The 22363-nt window shown below is 44.1% G+C and overlaps 1 protein-coding gene across 2 annotated transcripts in view; it reads right to left on the bottom strand.

Moving 5' to 3' along the window:
- Positions 1–22363, bottom strand: part of LOC137374438 (cilia- and flagella-associated protein 47-like) — a 777638-nt gene that overhangs the window by 78298 nt on the left and 676977 nt on the right. For both annotated transcript variants that reach the window (XM_068040550.1, XM_068040551.1), the window contains 2 exons: positions 15474–15633; positions 14101–14186 (listed from right to left, as the gene is read on the bottom strand). In XM_068040550.1, coding sequence (XP_067896651.1) covers positions 14101–14186; positions 15474–15633 — 246 coding nt within the window. The remainder of the gene's footprint in view (positions 1–14100; positions 14187–15473; positions 15634–22363) is intronic.

The raw sequence follows: 22363 nt of genomic DNA, 5'->3' as shown, positions 1-22363 counted from the left end.
TGCAAGGCCCATTGTGCAGCTTTTCACTTAGTTTTTCATGACTAAACACAGCCGCTACTTGCACACTCGTTGTCCAAATTTGGGATCCTAGCTTCACATCAGCCTTTTGGCCTGTGTGACATCAGGATAGCACCAAATCAGTGTCTTCCAGTGCACACAGTGCACACAGGGGATGCACCTGCATCTGCACCTGCATGCACCCATATTCTTGCAGAATGCCACACTGGCCACACAGGAAGCAGCCATCCATGCTTCATGCTACGCTATTGGATTTTACCCCATGTTTATCAATATACCTTTCTCACAAGCACCCATTATTTCTTCCTGCACACCCTATCCTACAGTGTTTTTACTGTTAGGAGGCCTATAAAAGATCACACAAATGACTTCCTACAATTACTATTTCTTATCTCTACCCATCTGATTCTACATCTTGATTTTTAGAACTAAGATCACCTCTCTCTATTGTTCTTATGTCACCCTTAATCAACAGAGCTACCCCTCCACCTTTTCCTAATTTCCTATCCTTCCAAAATGTCATGTACCCTTGAATATTCAGGTCCCAGCCTTTGTCAGCTTGCAGCCATGTCTCTGTAATGGCTATCAGATCATACATACTTATATATATTTGAGCTATCAATTCATTTGCTACGTGCATTTAAAAACAGAGCCTTTAGTTCTGTCTTTGTATTATTTACACAACCACTAGCCTTAGCTGCTTGCACACTCTTAATTTTGTACGTTCTGTCCCTTCCTGCCACACTCTGATTATTACTTCCCTTATTGCTATCTTGCTCTTTTGCCTTGCCTTCTCTCTTTATCATATCTTCGCTCACTTAATCCTTTGGCCCACTATTTAGTTTAAAGCCCTCTCTACCGCCCTAGTTATTCGACTCGCCAGAACACTGGTCCCAGCATGGTTCAGGTGAAGACTGTCCCAATGGTACAGCTCCCACTTTCCCCAGTACTGGTGCTTGTGCCCCATGAATCAAAATCCATTTGTCCCACACCAATCTTTGAGCCACACATTTAACTCTCTAATCTTATTTACCCTCCTCCAATTTGCTTGTGACTCAGCTAATAATCCAGAGGTTCTGCTTTTTAATTTAGCCCCCAGCTGCTCATACTCTCTATGCAGAACTTCTTTCCTAGTCCTATTTTTGTCATTGGTACCCACGTGGACCACGACAACTGGATCCTCCTCCTCCCACTGCAAGTTCTTCTCCAGCCCTGAGCAGATGTCCCATGGCACCGGACAGACAACACAGCCTTCTGGACCCTTGCTCTTGGCTGCAAAGAATGGTGTCTATCCCCCTGACTATACTGTCCCCTATTACCACTACATACCTATTTACTCCCCACTCTGTACTGCAGTGCCATGGTCAGTTTGCTCATCCACCTGCAGCCCTTGCTCTCATCCATACAACCTCAAACCTGTTGGACAATTGCAGGGGCTGAGGATCCTCCACTTCTTTCTTCTTGATCCCCTAACTGCCTTACTTGCAGTCATATCCTTCTGTCCCTGACCACTGACCAAATCAGAAGACCCCGCATTCATCGGAGGATTTGCTCTGTAGGGCCTCTTAAAGCTAGTTTGTTGCTGCTTTTCCTACACTTCCCTTACCCAGATCATGTAGCAGTACAAAAGTTCTCGCAGTGGCTCGGTCCCACCCCCAACTCTATCAATTTTTGGGGCAGTCAGGGGCAAAAACTGCTCAGGGATGCATTCCGCCTTGGCCTCCACTTTAGACATTTTAAAATTATATCTCGCTGACTGGTAGTTGGGAACAAGAGATAACAGAAAAATAAAACAGTAAATAAAACAAATAGAAAAATAATACTGCAAAATAAATGTAACAAAAGAACACAAATTGGCGGCACAGTGGCGCAGTGGTTAGTACCACAGCCTCACAGCTCCAGCGACCTGGGTTCAGTTCTGGGTACTGCCTGTGCGGAGTTTGCAAGTTCTCCCTGTGTCTGCGTGGGTTTCCGCCGGGTGCTCCGGTTTCCTCCCATCTCCAAAGACTTGCAGGTTGATAGGTAAATTGACCATTGTAAATTGCCTGTAGTGTAGGTAGGTGGTAGGAGAATGGTGGGGATGTGGTTGAGAATATGGGGTTAATGTAGGATTAGTATAAATGGGTGGTTGTTGGTCAGCACAGACTCGGTGGGCCGAAGGGCCTGTTTCAGTGCTATAACTTTAAATAACATAAATAAAAAGAGTGAAAAAGTACTGAGCAACTTCATCAGATATACCTTAAGGAGGAACAGTAAGTCACATCCAGTGCCTACTCTATAGTGCAATGCAAAGTAATTGGATTTATGCAGCAGGAGGCTCTGCTATAATTTAAATATTTTATGGAGATTTAATGACACTTGTGTCATGGAGCAGTGCAAACTTTATGTTCCCTTGGTACCCACTGGAAACCCAGGGCAGTGCCTTTAATTGAGTGCCTGCACTGCCAGTGCACAGGAGTTGAATTTTGGACCCACAGTGAACTATGGTGAATATCAGAACATATGGCAATGCAAAAATAGAGCGCTTTGGGTCAGGAAGCAAAGGGTAACCTTATCACTATTACTAATTCTCGCAGGCAACCACCAAAAAGAAAGCCACTATTTATGAAGGAAATGATTTCTGTACAAATAGCAGAACTTTTGTACTATGCTGAACAGGGAAAGATTTCTGTAGTTTATGATATACAGGTCTAAAAGTTCATCTGCACACTAAATTGGGCGCAGGGGTCATAATTCATGGCCTGCCCACACCTGTTCCATTGGAGTGAGACAGCATTTTATGCTGCCTCCTCATTACCATGATTTCTGCCCACATTGCTAGCTGGCTGCAAACATTATGAGGGGCCTAAGAGTGTGTGAGGCCAGCATGTGTTCCAGCTAGCCTCCAGATCTTAAAGGCAGTCTGTCCTTTGTAAAGGGAAGCTGCACTGGAACACTCAAGTCTAAAAACAATTGAATTAACAACATTCACTAAAAATGGAGTTTTAGCTCAGGTCGAGGGCTCCAAGATTCACTGATGCCGCTTTGGAGGTACTGGTAACATAAGTGGATAGAAGGAGAGAGGCCACATTTCCTTGGGGTCCCAGGAAGTCTTCAAGGAATTTCCTCAGAAGGGAATGGGAGCAGGTAGCCAGAAAGGTCAACATCCGGAATCTGGCCTCGAGGACCAGGCAGCAGGTCAGAAAAAAGTTTAATGACCTCAAGGTCATTAAATGCCTCTTCACATCACATTTCATTCCCACCAATCCACTAGACTCTCACACTGCTCCATGCATCACACCCCCATAACTCACCCAGCAGCACTCAATAGCACTCAGGACTCACATCTAACATTCACATACTCTACCTCAGCCACACACACCTTCCGATGATGCCAGTCTCATGCCCATGGCTCGCTGTCTCCATAGCTCCAGCTATTCAGCTATGGCAGGCACATCACACAGAGCTACAGAAGCACTGACATTCTGACCTCTCTCTTACAAGAGGAGGGCACCCAGAACAAGAGGGAGCAACAGAGGACCAGTGGGGGACTGCCATGACTACAGCCACTCCCCCAATGGAGGAGATGGTGCTCCGCATCATGGGATCAGCAGCAACAGCGCCTGTGGCATCCTGCACCACTGAGAAGATCGATGATGATGTTGAGTTATAGCCGTATGCTCCATCTTAACTCTCTACTCATCCTGAGATCTGTCATAAATTGAAAGCTCCAGATGGTGTATCATGGACCTCCTGCTTTCCTACCAAACCTTCTCTCTCCCCCTGTCTGCTTTTATGCTTTCAGATTTCCAAGATCTGCTGCCTGGCCAGCCCCAATACAGCTAACAGGAAGAGGAAGAGCAACCCATACCAGTGATGAGGAAGCATCTGTCATGAGTTTCTTTGTGTTATTTTAAGCAACACAATGAGGTACGTAGACTCCAGTTTCTTGGAGATGTCGGGAAGATTTATTAACAGCTCAACGAGTACATACAATACGGAGCAAACTATATACAGAACCTTTGCCCCAGGGTGTTACAGTACAGTGTGACTATGGCTTCTAATCACATGACTGCATCCTGGTACTTAGCTCATTAGCATACTGAGTTCTTAAAGGGACATCACTCTAAAAGCGATCATACAACAGCACCATCCGTTGATCTCACAAACCCAACCACCAGCTCAGATACTGGCACTGCATGTTGCTTAGAGGCTAGTATAGAGTCAGGATCAGCACCTGGTAAGTGGCTGGGCATGAGTGAGCTATGAGGCCGGGGAGAAAGGTTGGCTCATGTGCCAGTTAACCAGAGGGTGAGGTCACAGAAAAGTTCTCTTGCAGGGATGCCACAGAGCCTCCAGTCAAGGAGCATTGAGGAGTCCAGTTCCAATATTGCAGAGGGCATCGCAAAGAGCTTGCAGACTATTCTTTCCACCATGGAAGTGGCGGCCAACTCCATGACTGCACTGGCAGAGCCGACCATGAAGAAGTATCTGGTGGCCACTGTCTCAGCTTCCACTGCAGCACAAGCAGATGCCATCCAACATCTCAGTGCTGTAGTGCAAGCTCAGACTGAGGTCATAAGATCTATGCTTGGTGCCATGCAGACTCAGACTACTGCCATCGTTGCTGTGGATCACTGTGATCAAAGAGACTTGCAGGGTCTCACAGCAATCTAGCAATCTGTCTTTCAACTGATCACCAGGATTGCTGAGGATTGCCGCCCCCATGGGAGTGACTGTGGCACTGTGGAGGATGAACCTGCCATCGTCTCTCAGGATGACAGCATTTGTGCTCCCACCCCTGCCACTCCACCAGTGCCATTGCTGTTGCCTGTCAGTCAGCCAGCTAGCCCGGAAGCTTAAGGGCATCCTGCAAGGCCATCTGCAGTGTCCCCCAGTGAAAGTCAACAGCCATCCACCAGCCAAGCTGCAGCCACTGGGGTAGCACTGCTAGGCATACAAGGGTGCCCACAAGACGGCATTGAGAATGTACAAGGGTGAAATGTTATGTAAAGGTTTTTGTTGGTGGCTTTTATTGTCGGATGGTGGCCAAGGGCTCACTGTGACGGGCCGTCTGAGATGGATGTAACAGTGGGGAACGGTGGGTCCATATTGGGCTGTGAATGTTGCCTCAGTGGATGCCGAGCCTCATAATCTGCCCTCTGGCAGCCCATCCAGTTACAAGGGACCAGGATGCCTCCTGTCTGTTTCCTCATGTTCCTCTTCCTCCTCCTGAGATATCCTCCGGATCCCTGGAGGTAATGGCTGAGTCCTTATAATGGCAAGATTGTGGAAGATGCAGCATTTCACCACAAACTACGTGATCCTCTCTGGTCTTTACTGCAGTGCTCCCCCCGAGCAGTCAAGGCTGTGGAATTGTTGTTTGAGGAGGCCAGTTGCCTGCTCCATGATGTTTGAAGTGGCTTGTGGCTCTCACTGAAGGCCCACTCTGTTCACCTGGTGGAATGATGGAAAGGAACCATTAGCTATGTGTAGAGGGGGTAGCCCTTGTCTCCAAGCAGTCAATACCCGGCTCTTCTAGAAGGTCCGAATCCAGTGGGTAGGGCCAATTAGCGCAGGATAAATACATCATGGCTGCTGCCAGGATAGCTGGCATTCACTGAGATGAAGGTCTTGGCATTTTCATATACTGTCTGCACATTTATCAAATAGAACCCCTTGCAGTTCCTGTAGCTCTCCGTGTTGACTGGGGAGCTTGCAGAGCCGTGAAGTGCCCTGCACCATTGGAAATCCCACTATCCTGGTGAAGCCATGTACCCTCTCATCCTGTTTGTCCCTCCTGAGCAAGTAGACAATAAAATCCCCTTCTCTGGCTAGTATGGCCTCCGACACCTCCCGAATTCTGTGCTGGATGACATATTGGGAAATGTTGACGATGTCTCTCGATCGCGCTTGGAAGGAACTGGTGAGCTGAAATTTGAGGGCAACAGTGGCCATGATGACCACTGGTAGGGCTGTCCTCGCCCTGGTGGGAGGCTCTAGATCAGGTTGCAGAAGGTGGTACAGCTCAGTGACCACCTCCTTGTTGAATCTGATTTGCCTCAGGCATTGCTGCTGGGTCAAGTGAAAGTAGAAAAGTGCTCTCTGGAAAATCTTGGAGGGCAGGGCCTTTGTGGAAGGCCCTCCTCCTGCTCCTTCTTCACAGAGCTTCCCCTTTCTGCATCCTCTGCTCCATGGCCTGGTCATGTTGCAGACCAAGAGGTACTGTAACAACTACTCCCATACCTGAAACACCCGCCCTGTTCTCATGCCCACATGTCTGTCCTTGGCCTGTTCCAGTGAACATCAACACAAGCTCAAGGAGCAGCACCTGTTCTTTTGATTAGGCACTCTGCAGCCTTGCGGACTGAACATTGAGTTCAATAATTTCAGAGCAAGAATTGGCCTTTTTTAATATTTTTATATGTTTTTTTTTTTAACCATGTGCCTATTTTTCATGTAGATAGAACTGCGCATTATTCTGCTATGAACACTCTCTCTGGACTATTGCTGTGTTTTTCACCACAAGCATTAACAAACTCTTTGCCTTTGTCCCAGGACAGCTTTGTTATTTAATCTCCCCTGAGCTCTGCCCTATCATACACCTTTCTTCTTGTTCTCTTCCCCACCCACACCAGCCCCTCACCACCCACCCCCCACCCCCCCACCACTTCATTTGCTTATAACCTAATTCTTTTCTAACCTTTCCCAGTTCTGATGAAAGGTCACAGACCTGAAACGTTAACTCTGCTTACCTCTCCACAGATGCTGCTGACCTGCTGAGTCATTCCAGCACTTTCTGTTTTTACTCCCATACCTGAGTTAGATATTCTTCTGTCCTCCTTGACTGTAAGTGCCAACAGCCAAAAACTAACCCCGAAAACCAGCAAAGTACCTGCACAAACTCAACCTCAGCAACAGGAAGTCAAAAGCAGCTCACATGAAACGTGTTAAGTGACCCTTTAAATAGTGCTGGAGCAGGGCCCATCTTGCAGCTGAACACTGGATCTTTGTGTAATAATGTGTGCATTTGTTAAATGGACTTGCTTGGTTCAAATTTGGTAGATGGGTGTGACAACAGCTGGTAGATCTGTGCAATATTAAGATAGCACCAGTTGCTTCTGGTGCATGTACTCATGTGAGTGTCCTTCTCATGATGGCATGCTATGCAGGCTGCACCAGAAACATCTGGTGGTGCAGCACATCCCAACAAAAGGGTGCTAGGCTTCCAAAGCACTGTCTCTAGTGGTGTTACATAAACCAAATACATATCCACAATTTTTAAAACAGAGTTAAGATGGAAGTTGACTCCCCATAACGAAACCTATCTGTGAGAACAAATTTTGATTGGTAGATGAGCTAGGATGCAGGTTCTAGCTACTAATCAAATTATTAATCCTTCAAAGGAAAAACATAAGAATTGGTAGATGAAGTAAGAACAAAGCTCATCTAGTTCATGATTTACCATCCTGGTGGTGGCATGATACATGGAGTTGCTGACTAATCCTAACAATCAATTCCTAATAATTAGTGTCCAATAGACTCAGACCATGAGGCGAGGAAAACGCCAGTGGTGGAAATCTTTATAACCATTAGTCCAAAGTCATGTGTTCCTCCAAGCTGCTACACTTTACTATAATGTATACTATATGTATATCAAAAGTAATGTCTCAAATTAATCAAAAAACTAACCAAAAATATTAGCTTCTGAAAGAAATCTACCTAATTAGCATTTGAATGAATCAATGCTATATCCTTCCATGTACGTCCTAGGGACCGTGATCCATTGTTGGCCACTCGTTCACTGAAATAATGGCCCCAATATTTACTGGGAGCTGTGGAGGAGAGGTTTTGGATGGGAAGCCTGGAAGTATAGGTTTGCTGCATATCCTGCTGAATTTAACAGCAGGAGATTGTTTAAAAATTTTCAACAGGTTTCCCCCACCAGACAGACAGCCAGATTGACAGGCTGGCTGGCTGTCAGCTGGAAAGCAGCAAGGGAGGGGATGTGAAATAAGTCCGACAGTGCGGAGGTGGGGGTGGGGTGTGGTTGGAGAGTGGTGGTGATGGGAGGCGATGATTCAGACATCGTAGGGAAGGTGGGGGAGTTGGACGGATTTGGCCAGCATATCGTGGGTGGATCTGACATCGCGAGCGTAAGATTCAGACATTGTGGGGTGGGTTGGTGGATTAGGAAATCATGGGGAGGGACTGAATCTGATATTGCAGGGTGTCGGTTGATTGTGGGATGGGTGGGGCCGGCCGATCGTGGGCGTCCAGTTGGATGAAGGTAAATTTGTTGGGCCTGGAAAAGCACTCATGCTCCTTCTGGCCTACAAGCAGTGCGATAAAGGCACTTTACCTCATGGATACAGCCCTTCTCACCTTCTTTTACTTGCCGGGAGACACAGGGCCTGGAAAGCCTATGATCCATGTGTTAAAAATAAAAACTTGTTAAATTCAAGGCTCGCAGCCTCCTTAAAATATTTTAGAGATCCACTTGCCTCCTGAGAGCAGGTTATATTAGACTTGGTATTGTGTAATGTGACAGGATTAATTAATAACCTCAGAGTAAAGGCACCTCTAGATAGCAGCGACCACGATATGATTGAATTTTACATCCAGTTTGCAAGAGAGAAGAATGAGTCTAAGACTAGTATTTTAAACTTAAATAAGGGCAACTATGTGGCCATGAAAGCTGAGCTAGCTGAAGTGAACTGGGTCACCAGGCTAGGCAATAGATCAAAGAGAAGCAGTGAATAGAGAAGGGGATATTTCAGATGGGTATATTCCTACTATAAAGAAAAATTCTAAGGGGAGGACCCCCATCCGTGGTTAACTAAAGTTGTTAAAGAAAGCATCAAACTTAAGGAACAGGCATATAATTGCACAAAGGTGAGTGGCAGTTCAGATGATTGGTCAGAATATAAAGAACAGCAGAGAATGACTAAAAGGTTAATCAGGAGAAAGAAATTAGAATATGAGAGGAAGCTAGCTAGAAATGTAAAAATGGATAGCAAGAGTTTCTACAGGTACTTAAAAAGGAAAAGAGTAAGTAAAGTGAGCGTTGTTCCTCCAGAAAGTGAGAATGGGGAATTAATAGTAGATAATAAGGAAATGGCAGATGAAATTAACAAATATTTTGCTTCTGTCTTCTCTATAGAGGATACAAAAAACATTCCGGTAATAGCTGTAAATCAGCAGGTGGAAGGAAGAGAGGAACTTGGTGAAATTACAATCACCAGGGAAGCGTACTGATCAAACTGATGGAGCTGCGGGCTGACAAGTCCCCAAGTCCTGATGGGCTTCATCCTCAGGTTTTAAAAGAGGTGGCTAATGAGGTAGTAGATGCATTGGTATTAATTTTTAAAAATTTGCTAGATTCTGAAAAGGTTCCATGAGACTGGAAAGTAGCAAATATAACACCTCTATTCAAGAGGTGGGGGGCAGGCATAAAACAGGTAACTATAGGCCAGTTAGCTTGAAGAGTGTTTTGGGGAAGGTGTTAGAATCGATCATTAAGGATGCTATAGCTGGGCGCTTAGAAAAACTTAAGGTAATTGGGAATAGTCAGCATGGCTTTGTGAAAAGGAGATCCTGTTTAACCAATTTATTGGAGTTCTTTGAAGGAGTAACATGTGCCGTGGATAAAGGGGAGTCCTTTCACGTACAGTACTTGGATTTTCAGAAGGTATTTGACAAGGTACCACATAAAAGGTTATTGTGCAAAGTAGGAGCTCATGGTGTCAGGGGTAACATATTATTATGGATAGAAGATTGGCTAGCTGGCATAAAACAGAGAGTATGCACAAATGGGTCCTTTTCTGATTGGCAGGATGTGACGAGTGGAGTGCCGTAGGGGTCTAGGCTGGGGCCTCAACTTTTTACAATTTATATCAATTACAAGATGAGGGGAGAGATGGCATGGGAGCTAAACTTGCAGATGACACAAAGCTAGGTAGGAAAGTATGTTGTGAAGAGGACATAAAGAAGTTGCAGACCGATATAGATAGGTTAAGTGAGTAGGCAAAAATCTGGCAGATGGAGTATAATGCGGGAAAATGTAAAGTTGTTCATTTTGGCAGGAAGAATAAAAAAGCAGAGTATTACTTAAACAGAAAACAACTGCAGAACTCCGAGGTGCAGAGGGATCTAGGTGTTCTAGTGCATGAGTCACAAAAAGTTAGTATACAGGTACAGAAAGTAATAAAGAAGGCTAATGGAATGTTAACCTTTATTACGAGAGGAATTGAAAATAAAAGTAAGGATATTATGCTTCAGTTATACAGGGCATTGGTGAGACCACATCTCGAATACTGTGTGCAGTTTTGGTCTCTTTATATAAGGAAGGATGTGAATACGTTGGAGGCACTTCAGCAGAGGTTTACTAGATTGATACCTGGAATGAGGAGAGGTTGGACAGACTGAAATTGTTTTCACTGGAGTTTAGAAGAGTGAGTGGAGACTTGATTGATGTATATAAGATCCTGAATGGTCTTGGAAAGGTGGATGAGAAAAGGATGTTTCTTCTTGAAGGGGAGTCTAGAACTAGGAGGCACTGTTTTAAAATTAGGTATTGCCCTTTTAGGACAGAGATAAGGAGAATTTTTTTTTTCTCAGATGGTTTTGCGACTTTGGAACTCTCTGCCTCAGAAGGTGGTGGAGGTGGCAGTCATTGAATAATTTTAAGATGCGGGTAGATAGATTCTTGTTGGGCAAGGGAATCAAAGACGGGAGTGTGGAATTCAAGACACAATCAGATCAGCCGTGATATTATTGAATGGTGGAGCAGGTTAGAGGGGCCGAATGGCATACTTCTGCTCCTAATTCATATGTTCGTATGTACGTATGTTCGTATGAGAGCATACCAGAATTGACAGGTTGAAGGTGGGTTGTGATGGAGTTTGATAATTTAAACATTTTTACCTTTCTGCCTGCTCCCAACTCACTTGTACCTGGGGGTGAAAATTCAGGTTGTGTCCAGTTTCTACTGTTCTGGATAAAGTGAAACATCTTGCGATGGCAATCAAATATAAGAATGGTTTCAATTGCTGACAAGTGTTAAAAATATGGAAGTTTACAGATGAATGCATTATGTTCCAAATGGTTTAACCATCAAAGATGAGAATTGAACAAAATGAGATTTCAATGGGCAGCAGTGTCAACAGTGTTTCAGGCATTGTGCGCTTCTGTGAAAGAAAGGATACCTAATATTATTTATAGTCCAGACTTTTTCTTTTAATTCCCTGCTTTATACTGCCTATACCATATGAAGTGTAAAGACGTTTCAGGATGAGGAGAACTTTCTTCACCCAGAGAGTGGTGAGCCTGTGGAATTTGCTACCACAGAAAGCAGTTGAGGCTAAAACATTGTATGTTTTCAAGAAGGAGTTAGATACAGCTCTTGGGTCTAAAGGGATCAAAGAGTATGGGGAGAAAGCAGGAACAGGTTATTAAGTTGGATGATCAGCCGTAATCATAATAAATGCTGGAGCAGGCTCAAAGGGCCGAATTGCCTACTCCTGCTCCTATTTTCTATGTTTCTAAGCTGCTCTTTAATTCACTATTTGATTTGTTAGCGACTATCATATATTGGTGGCCCTGAGTGTTGGCCTCTACCAGAAGTGGAAACATCTTTTGTTCAAAAATAAATTGTTTAAGATAAAACCAAGCATAAATCTGTAGCTTTTTTTCTGGATGGATGAGTTGGGAGGGGTGAATGGATTTCATAAGAGATAGCTACCAATCCTGTTTGCAATGCAGCACAGGTGCTTGAGTTCTGTTATGATGTAAGAGAAAAGTGGGCAGGTTCCTGTGGGTTTCAGTAGTGGGGAAAATGCTAGAGTCCATTATAAAAGATGTAATAGTAGAGCACTTGGAAAACAATGACAGGATCGGACAAAGTCAACATGGATTTACGAAAGGGAAATCATGCTTGGCAAATCTACTGGAATTTTTTGAGGTGTATTTGGACTTTTGGAAGGCTTTCGATAAGGTCCCACATAAGAGATTAGTGTGCAAAATTAAAGCTCATGGGATTGGGGGTAAGGTACTGACATGGATAGAGAATTGGTTGGCAGACAGGAAACAAAGAGTAGGAATAAGTGGGTCTTTTTCCGAGTGGCAGGCAGTGACTAGTGGGGTACCGCAGGGATCGGTGCTAGGACCCCAGCTATTCACAATATATATTAATGATATAGATGAGGGAATTAAATGTAATATATCCAAGTTTGCAGATGACACAAAGCTGGGTGGGAGTGTGAGCTGTGAGGAGGATGCAGAGAAGCTCCAGTGTGATTTGGACAGGTTGAGTGAGTCGGCAAATACATGGCAGATGCAGTATAATGTGGATAAATGTGAGGTTACCCACTTTGGTGGCAAAAACAGAAAGGCAGATTATTATCTGAATGGCGCTAGATTGGGAAAGGCGGAGGTGCAGCGAGACCTGGGTGTCCTTTTGCACCAGTCGCTGAAAGTAAGCATGCAGGTGCAGCAGGCAGTTAAGAAGGCAAATGGTATGTTGGCCTTCATAGCGAGTGGATTCGAGTACAGAAGTAAGGATTATACAAAGCCTTGGTGAGACCACATCTGGAATATCGTGTGCAGTTTTGGTCTCCTTATCTGAGGAAAGATGTTCTTGCTATGGAGGGAGTGCAGCGAAGGTTCACCAGACTGATTCCTGGGATGGCAGGACTGACATACGAAGAGCGACTGGGTCAATTAGGCTTATATTCGCTAGAGTTTAGAAGAATGAGAGGGGATCTCATAGGAACCTACAAAATTCTAACAGGACTGGACAGACTAGAGGCAGGAAGGATGTTCCTGATGGCGGGGGAGTCCAGGACCAGGGGTCACAGTCTAAGGATAAGGGGTAAGCCATTTAGGACTGAGATGAGGAGAGATTTCTTCACCCAGAGAGTGGTGAACCTGTGGAATTTTCTACCACGGAAAGCAGCAGAGGCCAAATCATTAAATATATTCAAGAAAGAGTTAGATATAGTTCTTAGGGCTAATGGGATCAAGGGATACAGGGAGGAAGCGGGAACAATTTACTGAGTTTGGATGATCAGCCATGATTGTATTGAATAGTGGAGCAGGCTCGAAGGGCTGAATGGCCTACTCCTGCTCCTATCTATGTTTCTAAGTGGCTAAAGCAGATTTCATGTAAGTCATCTTTCATGTGACATCTGTCAAAAACTGATCCAAAAGCTACTGTAAAGCACTCTAAGGATCTCAAATGCCATTTTTTTTGCTCTTAAAACAATCTATGCATTGTGAAAGTCAGGTATTATACTACTAGTTTCTTGGTGTGCCATTTTGCTTCTGTATAACAAAATAACTAAGTTTAGGTCTGAAAATAACCATTGGATAGTGTGGTATTTAACACTTTTTGGAGCAGACAAGAAAACATGGTGGACATCCAACTTAGTCTCTTGTGCATCATACTGTAATTAAGGGGTAACTGTTGGTCCTGTGACATGCTATCCTACTTATGTCAAATGTAAGGGTTGCAGGTTTTGGTTCATAGAAAGCTCAGGGGTAACTTTTCTGTGTAGTTCTCTGATTACCTATCATAATTTTGGCAGAGGATTGGTGGAAAACATGTAAAAAGTGTAAACAGCTATCAGCATTAGGTAAAAGTTTTTGGAGAAAACATGACTTATATACATATATGCATGTACAGTACTCAGCATTATAAATAGTGTAGCTGTTTAAGAAAAAACATAAAGAAGAAAATAGGCACAATAACCTTCCATAAGTTGCCTGAGTAAGGCTTAAGTGCATCAAAAGTTTTTGTATATAACTAATCTGATTAGTTACAAGTCAACTATGGCAGTACTTCTGCATTGCTGACTAGGCTAGGCTGTTCACTTGGTGCATATTTATTTTTAGGTCTGTACTTTTCACAGAAATGTACATTCCCCAATAAAGCGTACTTCTCATGAAAGACAGTTTTAACTGTCATTCTCCTTGCCAAGTATTTGTAAATAGCTTGAACTGCAGTGCTGTGGTTTAATAGTTTGAGCTGTTGTGCTGCAGTTTAAACAACTTAAATGTGATTGGTGACCTGGCACTGGAAACAAATATCCTTTACATGCTTACCGGGGGGCAAGTTTGTGGACAATGCTTCAGGGATACCATAAATTGGATACAGCCATCGAATTCCAGGAATGCCTCCCCCTTCCGATCTACAAAACCGAAACAGAAAAAAATGACTGTTATTGTTACAACACTTATAGAGCAGCATTTGGGACTTAAAGCTTCAATCTTCACACTCTTCAATCTCATTATTTACAGTGGCAGCACAACTATGACATGAAGTCAGGAGGGCGGTAATTTTCACGTTCACCTCCTGGGCAGTAATCTTGTGCAGCGGATCACTTGCCCATTGTACAACCTGCTTCATTATCATCCCATTGAAATCGAACTAACTCATGTCAGCCCTAAGCCTCATCCATCATCTTTGTCAGTTACTGACAGTTCAGTTTTCAATGCACTTTCAGAACTGAATTACTGGCAAAGATAATAAATGGGTTTGAGGGCATTGTTATATCATTGAAAGTGTCTGGAAGATGAGTCGCAGCTCAAGGCTGGAAAACAGCAGGAAGCAGGCCATGACCAACACTGGACCACCATGCTGGGGGCCGGGTGTTTATTTATTTTTAATTCAATCACGGGATGTGGGCATTGCTGGCCAGGCCAGCATTTATTGCCCATCCCTAATTGCCCTTGAGAAGGTGGTGGTGAGCTGCCTTCTTGAACAGCTGCAGTCCATGTGGGGTAGGTTCACCCACATGAAGGGAGTTCCAGGATTTTGACCCAGCGATAGTGAAGGAACGGTGATATAGTTCAAAGTCAGGATGGTGTGAGACTTGGAAGGGAACTGGCAGGTGGTGGTGTTCCCATGCATTTGATGCCCTTGTCCTTCAAGCTGCTAGAGGTCGCGGGTTTGGAAGGTGCTGTCTAAGGAGCCTTGGTGCATTGCATCTTGTAGATGGTACACACTGCTGCCACTGTGCATCGGTGGTGGAGGGAGTGAATGTTTGTAGATGGGGTGCCAATCAAGCGGGCTGCTTTGTCCTGGATGGTGTCGAGCTTCTTGAGTATTGTTGGAGCTGCACCCATCTAGGCAAGTGGAGAATATTCCATCACACTCCTGACTTGTGCCTTGTAGATGGTGGACAGGCTTTGGGAAGTCAGGAGGTGAGTTACTCTCCGCAGGATTCCTAGCCTCTGACCTGCTGTTGTAGCCACGGTATTTATATGGCTACTTTAGTTCAGTTTCTGGTCAATGGTAGCCCCAAGGATGTTGATAGTGGGGAATTCAGTGATCACAATGCCATTGAATGTCAAGGGGAGATGGTTAGAATTCCTCTTGTTGGAGATGATAATTGCCTGGCACTTGCGTGACGCGAATGTTACTTGCCACTTATTGTGCCTCTTTGATATTGCCACATGATGTGCCTTCATCTTACCTTTTCAGTTCTCCATCTGTCACTTTACCCATTTCATAAGGCCAACTACTTCCATTTTGCTTCTTAATTTGGACCACCATCAGACCCTCATATAACACCATGTCATCAGGTGCAAAAATCAGGGGGATGTCCAATTTCCCTTTCGGAGGAAGTAATATACCTATTCAATTGAAGAACATGTATAGTATTAGTATATACTGTTAAAAAATCTTGAATTTCAGAGAGCAGAGATATGTAATTCACCTATAGTAATTTCAAATTTGACAATTTTAATTTTACATATTAGATACTATAAATGGCTTAGTAGAACAGGAGGCCAACTGATAAAGAAAGATGACACATTGTGTAGACAAATCAGTTGATATGCAATTTATTGCTACTGATAATGATAAATGTGAGATGATTTAAGACACACTATTAAATTTAGGAAGCTATGCAAGTATTAAATTGTAAATTATCCTGATACGACATTGGGAGAGGAGTTGCATAAAGGTATGAAATTGTAAATGCGCCCTACATGTTTGAAATGATATAAAATAGTTCAATATTCTTTTTATGTGTGCCTGTGCTGTGTGGAGAATTAAGAGATAAAGAGGAGCTTGAAATAACCAGGTACAGTATACACGAGAACTATTCCAAGGGATTGCCTTTCACTTCCAGGATCATTATTATCCCATGGAAAACACAAGATGAAAAGTTCAAAGGCAAATAGTTTATACATTCTGCCTTCCATTGCACAAAATAAGCCTCATTCTCATTTGCTGCTTTAGGCTTTTGATTGCCACTTGCCCCAAATCAATGATTCACTATAGTATTGAGATTAAGAAAAAAGGAAAATATTTGGTCTAACCTGTAAATTAAACAATAGCATTCCATAAGATCCATTCAACATATTTAAGAGGAAGTTAAGTTAATACAATTTACATCCTCTAAGACCTATCTGAGAGCCGCTTATTAAAATTCTCTCCCAACAACAATGAAAACCTACTGAGTGGTGATTGATATTATATCCGATAGAAAAGTCTTTCTTATTGCAACTGATCACAAACTAAAAGAATATACTTCACTCTACAGTTTTTGTTAAGAAACATCTTGAAAATTTTCATTATTTGCCTCATTTTTTATTGAACAGTTTCTGTCTTTCTGTAATAGGCAAATATAGGTGGCTAGAAGTTCAGGAGCTCCCAGTTTCAAGGAGATCGTGGGGATCGTAGGTCTTGGAAGGGAGATCGTGGGGATCGTAGTTCTTGGAAGGGGGATTGTGGTACTCATGGGAGTAATCAGGGCCTTGGACAGTATTGTAGGTCTCGGGGATTGAAGGTCTTGGGGTGGCGGTCACAGGTGTTGGTGGCGGCGGTGGGGGGGAGCATCGGTGGCTTGGGGGAGAGCAATCGATAGCCTGTGGTCAAGTCCAGAGGGCAGGTATGTTGCAGATCGGGGAGTGTAGAGGTTGGGGTCCAAGGGAGATCTGTGTTGGTGGATCTTGGGCTCCGAGGTCAGGGATCTCAGGTGGGAGGTCGACGGTTGTCGGACTGGCAACAATCAGGAGTATGGCTTACAGGGAAGTAAGTTACCTTTTTGCTGATGCAATCTGTAGGTTGGTTTCTCTGCCTGCAGCCTGCAATGGTGCTGACTGCTTCAGGGCACACAATGTTGAAGTTGGACTGCTAGTATATGTTAAGTCCCTTATTAGCATATGCCCTGCTTCATGCCTGAGTAAAGGACACCTCTGGTTTATCCTTACCCAATATGAGGACTTATGAGGTTAAGTATCTTAAAAACTGGCACTAGTGACTCAATTTCTATGTCAGGGTATTTACTTTCAGGCAATATTGATTAGAAATTAACACATATTTAGAAAGTCAAAGGTTCATTGTCACAAAAGCAAAGCGTGAAAACAATACTAAATTTCCAACTAAGTCAGTAGGTAAACACTAATTCTGACATTTTACCTTACTTTACCTCTGTCAATCTGAACCATAAAGGCAATTTTAAATCTATTGAACAAGTACATGGCTCTAAAATCCGAGAATATATAATTGGAAAACATTGAAATCCTTATTTCATTCTAAGAGCAAGGAAGATGGCCGAATACCTGAATGAGTTACTGACTGAGCTGGCTGAGTCCGAAAGGACATAGCTGCTAGACTAAGTATGCGGCAGATGGTGAGGGAACCACCAAGAGGGAAAAACCTACTTGACCTCGTCCTCACCAATCTACCTGTCACAGATACATCTGTCCATGACAGTATTGGTATGAGTGACCACCACACAATCCTTGTGGAGACAAAGTTCCATCTTCATATAGAGGGTACCCACCATCGTGTTGTGTGGCACTACCACCGTGCTAAATGGGATAGATTTCGAACAGATCCAGCAACTCAAAACTGGGCTTCCATGAGGCGCTGTGGGCCTTCAGCAGCAGCAGAATTGTATTCAACCACAATCCGTAACCTCATGGCCCGGCATATTCCGCCACTCTAACATTACCATCAAGCCAGGGGAACAACCCTGGTTCAATGAACAGTGCAGGAGGGCATGCCAAGAGTAGCACCAGGCATACCTAAAAATGAGGTGTCAGTCTGGTGAAGCTACAACATGGGACTACTTGCATGCCAAACAGCAGAAGCAGCATGGGATGGACAGAGCTAAGCAATCCCACAACCAATGGATCAGATCTAAGCTCTGCACTCCTACCACATCCAGTCATGAATGGTGGTGGACAATTAAACAACTAACTGGAGGAGGTGGCTCCACAACTCCCCATCCTCAACCAAGGGGGAGCCCAGCACAAAAGATAAGGCTAAAGCATTTGCATCCATCTTCAGCCAGAAGTGCCGGGTTGATGATCCATCTCGGCCTCCTCCTGAGGTCATCAGCATCACAGATGCTAGTCTTCAGCCAATTCGATTCACTCCACGTGATATCAAGAATCGGCTGAAGGCACTGGATACTCCAAAGGTTATGGGCGCTGACAACATTCCAGCAATAGTACTGAAGACGTGTGCTCCAGAACTGGCTCCCTGGCCAAGCTGTTCCAGTACAGACACAACACTGGCATTTACCTAGCAATGTGGAAAATTGCCCCGGTATGTCCTGTGCACAAAAAGGACAAATCCAACCCAGCCAATTACCGCCCTATCAGTCTACTCCCGATCATCAGCAAAGTGATAGAAGGGGTCGTCAACAGTGCTATCAAGCAGCACTTGCTCAGCAATAACCTGCTCATTGACGTTCAGTTTGGGTTCCACCAAGGCCACTCAGCTCCTGACCTCATTACAGCCTTGGTCCAAACCTGGACAAAACAGCTGAATTTAAGAGGTGAGGTGAGAGTGACTGTCTTTGACATCAAGCCAGCATTTGACCGAGTATGGGATCAAGGAGCCCTAGCAAAACTGGAGACAATGGGAATCAGGGGGAAAACTCTCCGCTGGTTGGAGTTGTACCGAACGCAAAGGAAGATGGTTGTGGTTGTTGGAGGTCAATCATCTGAGCTCCAGGACACCACTGCAGGAGTACCTCAGGGTAGTGACCTAGGCCCAACCATCTTCAGCTGCTTCATCAATGACCTTCCTTCAATCATAAGGTCAGAAGTGGGATGCTTGCTGATAACTGCACAATGTTCAGCACCATTCACGACTTCAAAGATAATGAAGCACTCCGTGTCCACATGCAGCAAGACCTGGACAACATCCAGGCTTGGGCTGGTAAGTGGGAAGTAACATTTGTGCCACACAAGTGCCAGGTAATGACCACCTCAAACAAGAGAGAATCTAACCATCTCCCCTTAATGATTAATGGCATTACCATCGCTGAATCCCCACTATCAACATCCTTGGGGTTACCATTGACCAGAAACTGAACTGGACATGTCACATAAATACTGTGGCTACAAGAACAGGTTAGAGGCTCAGAATTCTGTGGAAAGTAACTCACCTCCTGACTCCCCAATACCTGTCTACCATCTACAAGGCACAAGTCAGAAGTGTAATGGAATACTCTCCACTTGCCTGCATGAGTGCAGCTCCAACAATACTCAAGAAGCTTGACACCATTGAGGACAAAGCAGTCCACTTGATCGGCACCTCATCCACCACCTTCAACATTCACTCCCTTCACCACAACACACAGCAGCAGCAGTGTATACCACCTACAAGATGCACTGCCACAAATCACCAAGGCTCCTTCAACAGCACCTTCCAAATGCGTGACTTCTACCACCTAGAAGGACAAAGGCAGCAGATGCTTGGGAACACCGCTGTTATATGATTGCATTTAAGAAAAAGAGCAAAGCGAGAGCATGAAAATAGACTGGCAGCGAGAATTGACAGAAATCCCAAAGTTTTCTATGGGCATATAAATAGTAAAAGAGTGGTAAAAGAAGGAGTGGGGCCAATATGGACCAGAAAGGGGATTTACACATGGAGGTAGAGAGCATAGCTGAAGTATTAAATGAATACTTTACATCTGTCTTTACCAAGGAAGAAGATGCAGTGCAAACAATGTTGAAAGAGGAGGTAAGACAGACACTTGAGGGGTTTAAAATTGATAAAGAGGAAGTATTAGTTTAGTTTAGAGATACAGCACTGAAACAGGCCCTTCGGCCCACCGAGTCTGTGCCGACCATCAACCACCCATTTATACTAATCCTACACTAATCCCATACTCCTACCACATCCCCACCTGTCCCTATATTTCCCTACCACCTACCTATACAATGGGCAATTTATAATGGCCAATTTACGTATCAACCTGCAAGTCTTTTGGCTTGTGGGAGGAAACCGGAGCACCCGGAGAAAACCCACGCAGACACAGGGAGAACTTGCAAACTTCACACAGGCAGTACCCAGAATTGAACCCGGGTCACTGGAGCTGTGAGGCTGCGGTGCTAACCACTGCGCCACTGTGCCGCCCCTGCCTATTAGATAGGCTTTCTGTGCTTAAAGTGGATAAAGCACCAGGACCAGATGAGATGCATCCAAGGATACTGAGGTAAGTGAGAGTGGATATCGCAGAGGCACTGGCCATAATTTTTCAGTCTTCCTTAGACTCGGGAGTGGTGCCAGAGGACTGGAGAATTGCAAATGTTACACCCTTGTTCAAAAAAGGTTGTAAAGATAAGCCCAGCAGTTACAGGCCAGTCAGTTTAACTTCGGCGGTGGGAAAACCTCTAGAAAAAATAATTCGGGACAAAATCAATAGTCACATGGACAAATGCGAGTGAATTAAGGAAAGCCAGCATCTATTTCTTAAGGGAAAATCCTGTTTAACTAACTTGCTGGAGTTTTTTGAGGAGGTAAAAGAGAGGATTGATGAGGTCAATGCTGTTGATGTGGTGTACATGGACGTTCAAAAGGCATTTGATACAGTGCCACACAACAGGGTTGCAAGCAAACTTGCAGCTCATGGAATAAAAGGGACAGTAGCAACATGGATACAGAGTTGGCTGAGTGACAGGAAACAAAGAGCAGTGGTTAATGGATGTTTTTCGGGATGGAGGAAGGTTAATAGTGGAATTCCCCAGGGATCAGTGTTGGAACCCTTGCTTTTCCTGATATATATTAAAGACCTACACCTTGGTGTACTGGACACAATTTCAAAGTTTGCAGATGATACAAAACTTGGAAGCATTGTAAACTGTGAGGAGGATGGTGTAGAACTTCAAAAGGACATAGACAAGTTGGTGGAATGGGCAGACAGGTGGCAGATGAAGTTCAATGCAGAGAAATGTGAAGTGATTCATTTTGGTAGGAAGAACACGAAGAGACAATATAGAATAAAGGGTACAATTCTAAAGTGGGCGCAGGAGCAGTGTATATGTGCATAAGTCATTGAAGGTGGCAGAACAGGTTGAGAGAGCGGTTAATAAAGCATATGGTATTCTGGACTTTATTAATAGGGGCATAGAGTACAAGAGCAAGGAAGTTATGTTGAACTTGTATAAGACACTAGTTAGGCTTCAGCTGGAGTATTGCGTACAGTTCAGGCCACCGCACTTTAGGAAAGATGTGAGGGCGTAGGAAAGAGTACAGAAAAGATTCATGAGAATGCTTCCAGGGATGAGGAATTTCAATTATGAAAATAGTTTGGAGAAGTTAAGACTGTTTTCCTTGGAGAAGAGAAGGCTGAAAGGTGTTTTGATAGTAATATTCAAAATAATGAGGGGTCTAGACAGAGTAGATGGACAGAAACGGTTCCCACTCGTGAAAGGATCGAGAACGAGAGGACACAGATTTAAAGTATTTGGTAAGAAAAGTAAAAGTGACATGAGGAAACTCTATTTTGTGTAGCGAGTGGTTAAGGTCTGGAATGCGCTGCCTGAGAATGTGGTGGAGGCAGGTTCAATTGAAGCATTCAAAAGGGAATTATGAAAAGGAAGAATGTGTAGGGGTATGGGGAGAAGGCAGGGGAATGGAACTGAGGGAATTGCTCTTTCAGAGAGCCAGAGCAGACACGATGGACTGAATGGCCTCCTTCTGCACTGTAATGATTCTATGATTCTGTGAACAGTGACGTGCCTTTAAGTTCTTAGTATGCTAATGATCTAAGAACCAGGATGCAGTCATGTGACTTGGAGCCAGTGTCACTCTGCAACTGTAACACCCTGAGTAAGGTTCTGTAAATAGTTAGCTCTGTACTGGATAACAGTTTAGCTGTAATAAACCTGAGTGATATCTCGAGCAAATTGGACTCCATGCATATCACTTATGTTGCATCAGGCAACATAAAGAACTCATTATACGCTGGCAGCTCTGGTGAGAAAACAAAGTCTAGGTTTGAAGGCCACAGGGAAAACAGCTCTGCAAACCACCCTGCCAACAGCTGCTGGAAAGTTCATAAAATACTGGCTCAAACAGCAAAAAAGCAGAACTTATCTCAAGCTGTAGAGG

This window comes from Heterodontus francisci, chromosome 10 (genome assembly GCF_036365525.1).
Source record: "Heterodontus francisci isolate sHetFra1 chromosome 10, sHetFra1.hap1, whole genome shotgun sequence".
Taxonomy (NCBI): Eukaryota; Metazoa; Chordata; class Chondrichthyes; order Heterodontiformes; family Heterodontidae; genus Heterodontus; species Heterodontus francisci.
The sequence above is the reverse complement of the archived record's forward strand: the minus strand, read 5'-3'. Positions and strand labels throughout refer to the sequence as shown.